The sequence below is a fragment of the Oncorhynchus nerka genome, unplaced genomic scaffold (genome assembly GCF_034236695.1).
Source record: "Oncorhynchus nerka isolate Pitt River unplaced genomic scaffold, Oner_Uvic_2.0 unplaced_scaffold_1158, whole genome shotgun sequence".
In the NCBI taxonomy this organism is placed as follows: domain Eukaryota; kingdom Metazoa; phylum Chordata; class Actinopteri; order Salmoniformes; family Salmonidae; genus Oncorhynchus; species Oncorhynchus nerka.
The window spans coordinates 24,832-39,906 of NW_027040170.1; the positions used below are offsets into that span (position 1 = coordinate 24,832).

General features: G+C 39.9%; 1 protein-coding gene across 5 annotated transcripts in view; it reads left to right on the forward strand.

The window, feature by feature from the left end:
- The window catches only part of LOC135569860 (NACHT, LRR and PYD domains-containing protein 3-like), a 107,647-nt gene that overhangs the window by 23,861 nt on the left and 68,711 nt on the right, over positions 1-15,075 (forward strand). For 2 of the 5 annotated variants that reach the window (XM_065016066.1, XM_065016065.1), the window contains 6 exons: positions 4,780-5,013; positions 8,023-8,139; positions 8,404-8,846; positions 9,217-10,987; positions 11,274-11,447; positions 13,384-13,557. In XM_065016066.1, coding sequence (XP_064872138.1) covers positions 4,796-5,013; positions 8,023-8,139; positions 8,404-8,846; positions 9,217-10,987; positions 11,274-11,447; positions 13,384-13,557 — 2,897 coding nt within the window. In that variant the 5' untranslated portion in view covers positions 4,780-4,795. Of the gene's footprint in view, positions 1-2,657; positions 2,829-4,779; positions 5,014-8,022; positions 8,140-8,403; positions 8,847-9,216; positions 10,988-11,273; positions 11,448-13,383; positions 13,558-15,075 lie in introns of those variants that run through there. The other 3 variants (XM_065016067.1, XM_065016064.1, XM_065016068.1) reach the window with 3 other exon arrangements.

Here is a 15,075-nt window from a genome sequence, read left to right on the forward strand (position 1 = left end):
CTTTGCTCCCCCCTTACATGGGTAATAATCTCCAAGCTGCTCTAAACGGTGATGTTTTTGGTGTCTCTAGGTTCATCTCTAGACTGTTGAATGAGGCCTGTTACAACTTTCTGACAAAACCTTTAAAGGTAGTTTGTGAAACCATTCAGTCGTGGATGTATGTAAAACATATTTAACACGTATTGCAGGTTACAGAAGCCTCCTGTTGTACTATGAATCCCCCCTCATCCCTGTTAGATCTTGATGTGTTGGTTCTCTATGTATGTACATGTTTATAATCCACATAGTGTGAATATTGTTTTCCATAAAGTCAATAACCCCCCTAAACCCCCTCTTCCCCTATCGTTAAAGCGTGAGATACATTTTTAAAACCCGTGATTTAATTCAAAATATTTAGTACCTACATTTTAACACATGTTATAATTCCAAAATGTTTACTATTTCTTACAGATAAAGGGTCCGGTTAGCCCTGACCATTATCCGTTTCCAATTCACCAACTCAAAGACGCCCGCTCCATCATAACTCCGTAAGTTTTCCCTCCATGTGTAGATCAACCATCCTGCCTGTAAATCCTGGGTACATCATTAATGAATAAGATGTGTAGAAAACTGTTTAGCCATAGTTAAAGGCCTTTCATAAAGAGGCTGTCATGATTGCCTGTGCCACATGTTTAACACGTATTGCTTGTTACCGAATACTACTGTTGTACATTTAATATCCACTAGCAGATTTCGTCGCATTTGCACAAATTCTGTCCTGTTACTGTGGTCTTTTTAAAAGTCAATAAATATGTGTGTAAAGTGTACATGTTTGTTTCACTGTAGATCTGTTTAAGACCTCCTAGAAACACCTAATTTCATCCCACAGCATTAATTAATAAGCTGTGTAGAAGCTGTTTAGCCATAAGTAAAGGCCTTTCATAAAGCGGCTGTCATGATAAACCTGAATCTGAAATTACCTTTAGGATCTTTTCTTTGGGGTTCTAATCTCCCCAGGTGTACAGGCCCTGCAAATCCTTAGGCTGGAGCCATCTGGAAGCTCTGTGCCTGTACATATAAAGAGAACTCAATAGGAAACTAGGCTGAGAAACATTATTTAGATGGCTGTTTAATTGTTGTTTAAAGCCTGAAATGGACACAATGCCAAGGGACCTTGTTTCTAACACACACACACACACACACTCCTTGTTTCTAACACACACACACACATTCCTGCTTCATAGATAACAACCATAAGGACAATCCAACTGGGGGTGGGGGACATATACGTTCAAACACTCAACCCCCCCAGTTCAACCAGGCCCCTAGACATCAATCACCATGACTACTTCAAAGGATGCCATATAGATATAAAATAACACACACCCTCTTAACACGTGACCACAGGAACAGGATGGCAGGGCCTTCGGCCCATATTTGGACATGCACACGTCATCATGACGCAGGGTCATAAATCAATTACTTTGACGCGTGCCGTCTACTTTAATCTCACATGATATTTTGCCACGGACACGTTTGATTTCTCGATCGGAAGTGGTATTATTTCAAATTCAGAATAGGTATTTATTTAGTATTTACAGATGCTCAAAAGGAGCAATTTGAAATACATTCTGACTGTGCTCGTCCTTCAGCTTCATGTGCCTGGTCTGAGGCTCACTACCGAGTTTGGAACTCAATAGTGAGTGTTACAACCGAGGACAGACGTGCTTCAGCCCTCAGCAGCCCCGTTCTGTGAGCTTGTGTGGCCTACCACTTTGCGCCTGAGCCGTTGTTTCTCCTAGATGTTTCAACTTCACAATAACAGCATTTACAGTTGACTGGGGAATCTCTAGCAGGGCAGAAATGTGATGAACTGACTTTGTGGAAAGGTGGCATCCTATGACTGTGCCACGTTGAAAGTCACTGAGATTTTCATTAAGGCCATTCTACTGCTAATGTTTGTCTATGGAGATTGCATGGCTGTGTGCTCGATTTTATACACCTGTCAGCAACAGGTGTGGCTGAAATAGCCAAATCCACAAATTTGAAGGGGTGTCCAAATACTTAGTTTATATGTGTGTATATATATATATATATAAAAAATAAGTAACCTTTATTTAACTAGGCAAGTCAGTTAAGAAGAAATTATTTATTACAATGACGGTCTACCAGGGAACAGTGGGTTAACTGCCTTGTTCAGGGCAGAACAACAGATGTTTACCTTGTCAGCTCCTGTTACTGTCCCAACGCTCTAACCACTAGGTTACCTGCCGCACCAAAAGTGTAATATATGCACATACATTTATACTAACTAGACACAGACGCACATATCACGTCTACGTTGGTTTGCTAAACTCATGCGCAGAAACACATTATCGGGTATAACGGTCGCCTCACGCCGAACTGCGCATGTGCAGGCCGTCAAATCAAAGACACTCCTTCGATATCAAGTCATTTTTGACTAAAATAATAACGTGCCAGTTTGTTACTTTCACGAAGTTGGAGTAATAACATGTTCAAATACTTAATACATTGGCTCAAATCTAGGTTTTGGCTTTAGATTTCGAGAAAATGTACAACTAAGGAATCATTTTACACTTCTAACTTCTCAAACCCCAAATCACGGCATCGGTCGACTTCCTACAGTCATCTTCCCAGCGGTCCCGGTAGACTCCGGATGTTGCGTCTGGGTTTAGGAATTCTGGTTATGTCATTTCCTCATGAAGTTGAAAGTAAATTTGCAGGCGAATGCACTTACAAAATGGATGTTGAAACTGTGGCGCACATTTCTCGGCAACATTAGAAGTCGGGTAAAAGTATTGATTTGAAGGAAAGACGAGCAGATTCTGGTAAATCTAGAGGCAACGTACAAACTATTATAAAGTTAGGTCGTCATCAGACATCTAATAGTCAAGATTAGGTTTGATCTATGATCACTGATCATCATGTGTGTAGTGCGAGGGAGAACCTTCATTTTGAGAATACACGAAGAAAATATTCTGATCAATTCTAAATAAATTCTATTTAATTACCAGGTGAATGGTAACGTCACTGTTACAAAAAATATACATTTCTAATAAGATTTTAGGGCGGTTAGCTGAAGCTGAATAGTAAAAAAAATTGTAGGATGGATTTTATCCATCTTCTAAATCAGGGCTCTCCGATCCTGTTCCTGGAGAGATACCATCCTGTAGGTTTTCATTACTATTCAAAACTAGTCACCTGATTAAAATAATGAGTTGGTTTATAAGATAAAATCATGCTATTTACAACTGGGATTGCGGTGAAACCCTACCGGAGGGTAACGCCCCAGGAACAGGGTTGGAGAGACCTGTAATGATAGACTATTCAATAGAATACATATGTCGATACAAACTTTGATTGAAGAAATGATGACGTCATTTACATAGTTTGCTGTGCTCCCTCACCTAAAAAAAATACATCGCTGCTTATCATGCCGACCGACCTGATGGCCTCTGTTGAAAATGTTGTAAAAAATATCAGGCCTAGGCTATATTCTCTGTCCTGCTACTGGTAGGACTATAACATAATGTGAACTGATCTGAACAGGTTTAGACTGGTCATCTATGATATGTAGGTTATATACAGTACATTCTCTGTCCTGCTACTGGAAGGACTATAACATTATGTGAACTGACCTGAACAGGTTTAGACTGGTCATCTATGATATGTAGGTTATATACAGTACATTCTCTGTCCTGCTACTGGAAGGACTATAACATTATGTGAACTGACCTGAACAGGTTTAGACTGATCATCTATGATATGTAGGTTATATACAGTACATTCTCTGTCCTGCTACTGGTTGGACTATAACATTATGTGAACTGACCTGAACAGGTTTAGGCTGGTCATCTATGATATGTAGGCTATAGGCGAAGTATAGACCTCGATCTGCATATCACTAACAAACTGCTATTATACATTATAACCTAGTCTACCTTACATAATATAACATCTATATATCACTAACATCCCACTACTATACATTATAATCTAGTCTACTTTACATAATATAACATCTACATATCACTAACAACCCACTACTATACATTATAACCTAGTCTACTTTACATAATATAACATATCACTAACAACCCACTACTATACATTATAACCTAGTCTACTTTACATAATATAACATATCACTAACAAACCACTACTATACATTATAACCTAGTCTACTTTACATAATATAACATCTACATATCACTAACAAACCACTACTATACATTATAACCTAGTCTACTTTACATAATATAAAATCTCTTACTTGTTGCAAATAAACTTTCTGAATGGATCAATGATTTCCCCTGTCAGTTTTATCCCTTCTGTCTACATTCTTAGATACCTTTAGAAAATAACAGATTAAAAGACAATACAAAGCCACTTTTAATGAATAAAAATAAGTGTGAGACATGGCCTTGTGTTGCTGTACTGTCTATAACTACCTTAACAAACAGTGACTTATTATTATTATTATTATTATTATTATTATTATTGTTGCTGTACTGTCTATAACTACCTTAACAAACAGTGACTTATTATTATTATTATTATTATTATTGTTGCTGTACTGTCTAGAACTACCTTAACAAACAGTGACTTATTATTATTACAGACAGTTACCATGGAGATGAAATGTCACAACTACGTTATCATGTGATTGTTTCTGTGTCTGTTAGTAAATGTTTTATAAGAGATAATTAATAAATGATAACAATTGACATTAAATAATTACTGTGTTAACCACAACCAACATGTTGGATCTCTGTTTAGGGGTCAGTGCTCTAAAATGAGTCTCTCTGGGGAGAGAGAGGAGGGGGACCCTGCCTCTAAAATGAGTCTCTCTGGGGAGAGAGAGGAGAGGGTCCCTGCCTCTAAAATGAGTCTCTCTGGGGAGAGAGAGGAGGGGGTCCCTGCCTCTAAAATGAGTCTCTTTGGAGCGAGAAAGAAGGGGGGCCCTGCCTCTAAAATGAGTCACTCTGGGGAACATGGCACCAAAGCTAAGAGGTGAGATGACAATTTTTTTGATATCATTATTATGGTTTATTTCCAAAATGTTCACATTTGTTTTTTAATCAGAAATGGTTGCTTATGGGTACCTTCAATATTACTGTTCTCAGATTTTTAACTAATAGATTTTAGATGGGTATTTATATATATATATATATACATATATATATACTCACGTAGCTATCTTAATTAAGATGAAAGCACTGCAGGGGTTCTCAATCCGGGGTCTGTGGAGGTACTGCAGGGGTTCTCAATCCGGGGTCTGTGGAGGTACTGCAGGGGTTCTCAATCCGGGGTCTGTGGAGGTACTGCAGGGGTTCGCGGCACCCTGACTGTACTCGTTGCAATGTTAGACATTTGATAGAATTTTCACATGACACGACCACTTTGCCTATTCTGAATGATTGCCTAATATAATAGAATGCATCTTTTAGACAATACTTTGGCATAGTAGGCATCAAGTCCCTTGCCAATAATGTTGCCTACAACGTTGCATACAATGTTCATTTTCATCTAACACATATTACACCCTAGATTCCTTAAATTGCCAAATTTATATCCATGCACAATTTAGGATTATTATTTAACAACATGATGTTGAGCTCTAAAGGGAGAACTGGAAATAACATGATGTAGATAATTAAATAATCAAAAGAACATTGTGTTTATTATTATACACTCTTAGAACAGAAGGTTCCTTCTAGAACCAAAAAGGCTTCTATCACTTCCTTAATATATGGAACCACTAAAACATTATATATATATTTTTGGTTCAGTGAAGAAGAACCTCTAGAGATCTGATCAATGGAAGGTTAATGTTTAGAGGATGTGAATGAAGCAGCCTTCCAGTCATCAGATCACTTCTGGTGTTTTTTTCCCGGCCCGGGATTTGAACCAGCCACCTTTTGGCCACAGCACCAACTCCGCTGGGTGAAAACGTGAGTTAATCAGCCAAAATTAAGTCAAATTGCTTTGCAGACATAAATGGTATGACTTATTACAGTTATTATACATAAATCATTGCCAAAAGCACAAGACATACTGTTGCATGTTGGTCTATATTATTAATGGATTGATCATATCAAATATCAAAACATTATTTTAACTACTCAAAGCAATTACATGTGGAGCAGGAACCACTGACTCACTGTATTATTCTATAGTATTATCAAGACACCTGCTGTTAACTCTTAACTACTTAGGACACCTGCTGTTAACTCTTAACTACTTAGGACACCTGCTGTTAACTCTTAACTACTTAGGACAGCTCACTAGGTGTCCTAAATATTTGCCGACTAGGTGGGACTAGAGACTTCATGCATAGTTACCCACCCACTTATACCCATAAGTGTAAAATGTCTTTATTCTTAGTGTAACAGTATAACTTTAGACCGTCCCCTCGCCCATACCCGGGCACTAACCAGGGACCCTCTGCACACATCAACAACAGTCACCCTCCAAGCATCGTTACCCATCGCTCCACAAAAGCCGCGGCCCTTGCAGAGCAAGGGGAACCACTACTTCAAGGTCTCAGAGCAAGTGACTTCACCGATTTAAAAGCCATTTAGCGCGCACCACTAACTAAGCTAGCCGTTTCACATCCGTTACATCAGCACTTATACGACCAATTTTCTACTCTGAGACACTTTGGCGATATGGTCCCAGATCTCAACATATTGTTATAAAAAACCTTAAAATGTTTGTTTTACATAATAATAAAAAAGAATATTACTAATGTAACCCACTGTAAAGACTGGGTTTAGTTGATTGTGTTGCACTGATCATGTCCGCGTTCTGGAACTGTCCACGTTCGGTGTGGCGCCAAGCCGGTTACGCGCAGTGGACTGAGGTGATCTTGGGGAATAACGACGGAGTTTGTTACAATGTTGAGACACCGAAGTTTATTGTTCAATTTGCATTTTTCTTTACGGTCAGGGACAGTATGAGTGTAGCCAGATCCTTTTCAATCTCTATCCTTGTTTCATTTTGTGGGTCACCGGATTCATCATTATAGAGATGAGGGACAGAAACGACCTGCTAGCTAGTCGGTACAGCTCGGTAATCTAGCTAGCTACTCTACCAGCAGCATCCTAGTTACCATAGCTAGTCGGTACAGCTCGGTAATCTAGCTAGTTACTCTACCAGCAGCATCCTAGTTATCCTAGCTAGTCGGTACAGCTCGGTAAACTAGCTAGCTACTCTACCAGCAGCATCCTAGTTACCATAGCTACCACTACATCATCACCGGCTGTCTGCATTTCTTGTGGACCGATGGAGCTCCCCGGTTGTTTCTTCCACCTGTTAAATCCCGGTGAGGCTTCTCCCTCTCTCGTTGACGGATGCTGGCTACCTCTGTCCGGTTCTCCTCTCTTCACTAGATGGACGGTAACTTTAGTGTTTAAACCTCTGTGTCCAAGGACCGAACTTTTGAATATTATTTTCAGGACGCCTCAATAGCAGGTATTGAACCCCGGGTAAATAATCACTAGTCAGAACCTCAACCTCAGTATACATTCATTATAAAAATCATGTTAATATCTGATATTGTGAGTAAACTACCTCGAGAGTTGCGTCTTCCAGACCTCCAATTAATTACATCATTCAACCCTCCCGGTTAGTAAATTTACGTCAACATGCCCCCCGGAGAAGGCAGAGTAACGACACCAGCCTTTTAGCGGGGCTGACAGACTGACTACAACGCTCGCGTCGATAAATTAATCTCGTTATTAAAAATGACACACTGCTCTCGCCATCTAGAAGTCAGTTCTCTTTGAGACGCAGATCACGCTGCATCTTCTCATTGGTTTATAGAAGCAGGTACCCACATGCCAACTCCTCATTTAACAAAAAAAACATAACTTAACATTAACTTCTTTAAACAATAAAAGCTAATTTACGAACTTTTCTGAAAATGTATATATAGCGTTATGGAATGAAACTCTTATGTTTCCCCATCTGAGCTCAGAGTAGATGAGAGATGTAATGTTTGTCTCTGTTGTGTTGAAGACCAATCAAGCAGGAGAGACCAGCCTCCCCTGTTCCCAGCTGTGTGTCCATGAAGAGTCAGCAGTCTATGAATCCTCCTATAGTGTTTAGAGAGGGAGACTTTTCTACTGAACAAAGGTAAGAAGAACTCATGGGTCCTGGTCAGTGAGTTAAACAACACTGTCTCTAGTCATTTCTCCTCCCATTTTCCCATTTATTGTTGTTGTTTTCATAATCAATAGTCTAATCATTTTGTCTATTTTCATAGTCCTAAACAATATTAAACAAACACAACATTCACTACCTGTGTGTGTGTGAGTTTGTGTGTGTGTGTGTGTGTGTGTGTGTGTGTGTATGTGTACTCCCTGGATGAGGAGATGTAACCTCATGTTTTGTCCACAGAAACCAACAGGAGAGATCAGAGTCAGAGATTCTCAGTGGTCAGTCTTCCCAGAGTCATCAAACAGACCTGGCCTCCATATTCAGTGTATGTGGTCCTGTTATGTACATTTGTTTTTGTTTACCTCAAGTAAAGTTGATCTGTCAATCATTCATTAATGTGTTAATGAGAAACCATTTATTCTCTTGCTTAACTTATTTACTTAATTTATTCCAGATGCTTGAAGATAAAATTATGACATTTGTGAAGAACGAGCTGAAGATGTTCAAGAGGAATCTTAGTCCAGAATTCCCAGAAGGCTTTGAGAGTCAGAAGCAGGATAAGGAAGTGGTGGATGCTGAAGATGAGAAGCAGGAGAGCAGTGCCAGAGAGGGGGCTCTGAAGATCACACTGCACATCCTGAGGAAAATGAACCAGAAGGAGCTTGCTGACACACTGGAGAAATGTAAGATCTGTCTGCCTCATGTTGAATGATGTTTTATAACATTTAAAAGCTGCAGCTAAAGTACAGTTAAAGTAGCTGTGTAACTCAATGATATTGTAGCAGCCTTAACACAACACCTAGTGACCTCATCAAGTAGCAGCAGGGATGTGTTGTGGTGATTCATTTAGAGAGAGAACATTAATAATACCATCAATAATACCAATAATAATATAATCAGTCACACCAGTCTGTAATGCATTATGAAAACATTTACACATTTATACAGTCAGTTAAGAGAATAAATTATTATAATGTAAAACTTTATAACAGTCCTTCAATACTGTAGACATTAAAACAGACGTAATATTAATATCCTCTGTGTTATTTCTAGATTCAGATGATCCTGCTGTGATTTGCCAACGTGAACTCAAATCTAATCTAAAGAAGAAGTTTCAATGTGTATTTGAGGGGATCGCTAAACAAGGAAACCCAACACTTCTCAATAAGATCTACACAGAGCTCTACATCACAGAGGGTGGAACAGGAGAGGTCAATAATGAACATGAGCTGAGACAGATTGAGACAACAACCAGGAAACAAGCAAGACCAGAGACTGCAATCAAATGTAACGACATCTTCAAACCCTTAACTGGACAAGACAAACCTATCAGAACTGTGCTGACAAAGGGAGTCGCTGGCATTGGAAAAACAGTCTCTGTGCAGAAGTTCATTCTGGATTGGGCTGAAGGAAAAGCAAACCAGGATGTCCAATTTGTATTTTCATTCCCTTTTCGGGAGCTGAATTTGATGAAAGGGGACAAACACACTTTCATTGAACTTCTTAATCACTTCTCAATGGAAACTAAACAATCAGGAATCTCCAACTTCGACAAGTACAAAGTTCTGTTCATCTTTGATGGTCTGGATGAGTGCCGACTGCCCCTAGACTTCCAGAAGAACAAGATCTGTTGGGACGTCACAGAGTCAACCTCAGTGGATGTTCTGCTGACAAATCTCATCAAGGGAAATCTGCTCCCCTCTGCTCTCCTCTGGATAACTACCCGACCTGCAGCAGCCAATAAGATCCCTTCAGTGTGTGTTGACCAGGTGACAGAGGTACGAGGGTTCAATGACCCACAGAAGGAGAAGTACTTCAGGAAGAGATTCAGTGATGAGGACCTGGCCAGCAGAATCATCTCACACATAAAGACATCAAGGAGCCTCCACATCATGTGCCACATTCCAGTCTTCTGTTGGATTTCTGCAACAGTCCTTGAACACATGCTGAAACATAAGAGAGAAGAGATGCCCAAGACTCTGACTGAGATGTACACACACCTTGTGGAGTTTCATACCAAACAGAAGAATGAAAAGTATCTTGGGAAAGAAGGGACAGGTCCACACTGGGATAAAGAGAGCATTCTGTCACTGGGAAAACTGGCTTTTCAACAGCTTGTGAAGGGAAATCTGATTTTCTATGAAGAAGACCTGAAAGAGGCTGGCATTGGTGTCAATGAAGCCTCAGTGTACTCAGGATTGTGCACACAGCTCTTTAAAGAGGAACGTGGGCTGTACCAGGACAAGGTGTACTGCTTTGTTCATCTGAGCATTCAGGAGTTTCTGGCTGCTGTATATGTGTTCCTCTCATTCATCAACAACAATGAGAATCTAATGGATGAACTGCAAACAAACGACGAGCCTGAAGTTACTTTCTACAAGAGTGCTGTGGATAAAGCCTTACAAAGTGAGACAGGAAACCTGGACCTTTTCCTCCGCTTCCTTCTGGGCCTCTCACTGGAGTCCAATCAGAAGCACTTACAAGGTCTAGTGACAAAGTCAAGAAGCAGCTCACAGAGCCATGAAGAAACAGTCAACTACATCAAGAAGAAGATCAGGGAGAATCCCTCTCCAGAGAGGAGCATCAATCTGTTCCACTGTCTGAATGAACTGAATGACCATTCTCTAGTGGAGGAGATCCAAAGCTACCTGAGATCAGGAAGTCTCTCAGAACCCAACCTGTCACCTGCACAGTGGTCAGCTCTGGTCTTTGTGTTGCTGACTTCAGAAAAGGAGCTGGATGTGTTTGACCTGAAGAAATACTCCAGATCAGAGGAAGGTCTTCTGAGGCTGCTGCCAGTGGTCAAAGCCTCCAGAGCTGTTCTGTGAGTAAATAAAATGACATTTAAGAACTAATCATCAGGAAGAAATATTCAGTTCAGAGAAAAATATGTATTATTATATGTAAATCATATTATATTGAATAACATATTGAATAAATTCATTGATTTTCACATTAGTATAACATTATGACCATACAATTCTAGGAGAAAGAAGATGAATCTATATGTTGTTTGAGAGAATAAACCAAATGCATCTGCCATTGTCCTTCTACACTACTGGTGTTAAATTAACAGTGTGTTTGTGAAGTCATGATGATCTCTTTGTCAGGCTGTCAGGCTGTGGAGTCACAGAGAAAGGCTGTGCTTCTCTGGTCTCAGCTCTGGAGTCAAACCCCTCACACCTGAGAGAGCTGGATCTGAGTAACAATGACCTGAAGGATTCAGGAGTGAAGCTGCTCTCTGCTGGACTGGAGAATCCCCACTGTAAACTGGAGACTCTGAGGTCAGTATTCCTGTAGTTGGTCAACAAGTGATAACTGTTCACCAGATCCACATGTGTTTACCAGACACACATAGTCCACACCATATGTGTTTGGACAGTGAAGCTTACAGTTTTAAATGTGGTGCTGTACTCCAGCATTTTGGATTTGAGATAGAATGTTTCATATTAGATGACAGTACAGAATGTCACCTTTTATTTGAGGGTAATGGTGAGAGGTTAGCATGTTTTGTTGTAGTCTCTTATTGGTAATGGTGAGAGGTTAGCATGTTTTGTTGTAGCCTCTGTTATTGGTAATGGTGAGAGGTTAGCATGTTTTGTTGTATCCTCTGTTATTGGTAATGGTGAGAGGTTAGCATGTTTTGTTGTTGTCTCTGTTATTGGTAATGGTGAGAGGTTAGCATGTTTTGTTGTAGTCTCTGTTATTGGTAATGGTGAGAGGTTAGCATGTTTTGTTGTAGTCTCTGTTATTGGTAATGGTGAGAGGTTAGCATGTTTTGTTGTTGTCTCTGTTATTGGTAATGGTGAGAGGTTAGCATGTTTTGTTGTAGTCTCTGTTATTGGTAATGGTGAGAGGTTAGTATGTTTTGTTGTAGTCTCTGTTATTGGTAATGGTGAGAGGTTAGCATGTTTTGTTGTTGTCTCTGTTATTGGTAATGGTGAGAGGTTAGCATGTTTTGTTGTAGCCTCTGTTATTGGTAATGGTGAGAGGTTAGCATGTTTTGTTGTAGCCTCTGTTATTGGTAATGGTGAGAGGTTAGCATGTTTTGTTGTAGCCTATGTTATTGGTAATGGTGAGAGGTTAGCATGTTTTTTTGTAGCCTCTGTTATTGGTAATGGTGAGAGGTTAGCATGTTTTGTTGTAGCCTCTGTTTTTGGTAATGGTGAGAGGTTAGCATGTTTTGTTGTATTCTCTGTTATTGGTAATGGTGAGAGGTTAGCATGTTTTGTTGTAGCCTCTGTTATTGGTAATGGTGAGAGGTTAACATGTTTTGTTGTATTCTCTGTTATTGGTAATAGTGAGAGGTTAGCATGTTTTGTTGTAGCCTCTGTTATTGGTAATGGTGAGAGGTTAGCATGTTTTGTTGTAGTCTCTGTTATTGGTAATGGTGAGAGGTTAACATGTTTTGTTGTATTCTCTGTTATTGGTAATAGTGAGAGGTTAGCATGTTTTGTTGTAGTCTCTGTTATTGGTAATGGTGAGAGGTTAGTATGTTTTGTTGTAGTCTCTGTTATTGGTAATGGTGAGAGGTTAGCATGTTTTGTTGTAGCCTCTGTTATTGGTAATGGTGAGAGGTTAGCATGTTTTGTTGTAGCCTCTGTTATTGGTAATGGTGAGAGGTTAGCATGTTTTGTTGTAGCCTCTGTTATTGGTAATGGTGAGAGGTTAGCATGTTTTGTTGTAGCCTCTGTTATTGGTAATGGTGAGAGGTTAGCATGTTTTGTTGTAGCCTCTGTTATTGGTAATGGTGAGTGGTTAGCATGTTTTGTTGTAGTCTCTGTAACTCTCTCACTCAATATTATATTATCTTTCTGAATCAAAAGACATTCAGGATTCATGTATTATTGTTTAGAAACATCTACTCACTTAGATAGAAAGTTACTTACAATATGGTGTGGACTGAATACTCAATACAATCTAAATCTGATTCCTCACTGTCTGTCTTTTGACTGATACTGCTTTTAAACTGGTCTGGTCAGTCTACTATAATATTTGTACTAAACATTTTTCTATCTGCAGGCAATACTTTGATAATTTGTTATTTCTAATAATGATACATTCATTTATGAATAGATATGGCAGGTTTCAGGACACTGATGTACCTGCACATTTAGAAACAAATGTACTGCCTCTCCATTTTCAAAAAAATTTATACTGCCACAATTTTCACCACCAAAGAATATCAGTGTGATTTTAATATGATTTGACTCTTTGCAGGCTGTCACGCTGTCTAGTCACAGAGGAAGGCTGTGCTTCTCTGGTCTCAGCTCTGAGGTCAAACCCCTCACACCTGAGAGAGCTGGACCTGAGCTACAATCACCCAGGAGACTCAGGAGTCAGACTGCTCTCTGCTGGACTGGAGGATCCACACTGCAGACTGGAGAAACTCAAGTATGTAGAGGGTTTATGTCAATGTTCATATCAGACATGTTTGACTTATCAGGCTAGTTAAGACAAACATTCTGACCACCACTTGGATAAAGTTATATGATGACTGTGTGTGTGTGTGTGTGTGTGTGTGTGTGTGTGTGTGTGTGTGTGTGTGTGTGTGTGTGTGTGTGAGTTCAGGTGTATCACTCAATGACTGTCTGTTCTTTTGCTTACCGCTACAGTGTGGAACATGGTGGAGAGTACACAATGAAACCTGGGCTTAGAAAATGTGAGTGTTGACTGAATGTTACTAAGAATAAGTCTTAATTCAAGTTAAGTCAAAGTCAAAGACCACCATCATTACTTACTTGGTCATATTAAATATCAGCTGTAGTTCTACAGAAGCAGAAATCAGGGACACCAAAGAGTTGCTTTGACTGTGTGTGTGTGTGTGTGTGTGTGTGTGTGTGTGTGTGTGTGTGTGTGTGTGTGTGTGTGTGTGTGTGTGTGTAATTAATGGGAATAAGTGTGTTTTATATTACCATACAGTATAACATATAATCATTCAACAAGTCTCAAGTTACCTTAACTTCTCCTTTTGATACCTAGAAACATCTACATTAAATGAATTAGTGAAAAGTGAGTTAACATTCTAATGTGAAATGATGATGATTTCTAATATTGTGTCTGGTTTCATCCATCAGATGTCTGTGATCTCACACTGGACCTAAACACAGTAAACAGACTCCTCTCTCTGTCTGAGGGGAACAGAAAGGTGACATGTAGGAGAGAGGAGCAGCCGTATCCTGATCACCCAGAGAGATTTGAGGACTGTGAACAGGTGCTGTGTAGAGAGGGTCTGACTGGGCGCTGTTACTGGGAGGTAGAGTGGAGTGGGAGAAGGGCTGATATAGGAGTGACATATAAAGGAATCAGCAGGAGAGGAGGGGTTAAGGACTGTTATCTTGGATGGAATGACAAGTCCTGGAGTCTGAACTGCTCTGACAACAGTTACATTGCCTGGCACAATAATAATCCCACTACCATAGACGTCCCCTCCTCCAGCCCCCACAGAGTAGGAGTGTATCTGGACTGGCCAGCCGGCACTCTGTCCTTCTATAGAGCCTCCTCTGACATACTGACCCACCTGATCACATTCACCTCCACATTCACTGAGCCCATCTATCCAGGGATTCATATTTGGTATGATGGCGACTCAGTGTCTCTGTGTCAAACACAACATGATGTTTCACTCTAATCAGGGTCATGTTCAGTATGACACACTGGAGCAACAATGTAGAATATCTCTCTAGTGTGTAAACCTCTCTATCCAGGGTGTTTGGTATGAATATCTCTCTAGTGTGTTAACCTCTCTATTCAGGGTGTTTGGTATGAATATCTCTCTAGTGTGTAAACCTCTCTATCCAGGGTGTTTGGTATGAATATCTCTCTAGTGTGTTAACCTCTCTATCCTGGGTGTTTGGTATGAATATCTCTCTAGTGTGTTAACCTCTCTATCCAGGGTGTTTGGTATGAATA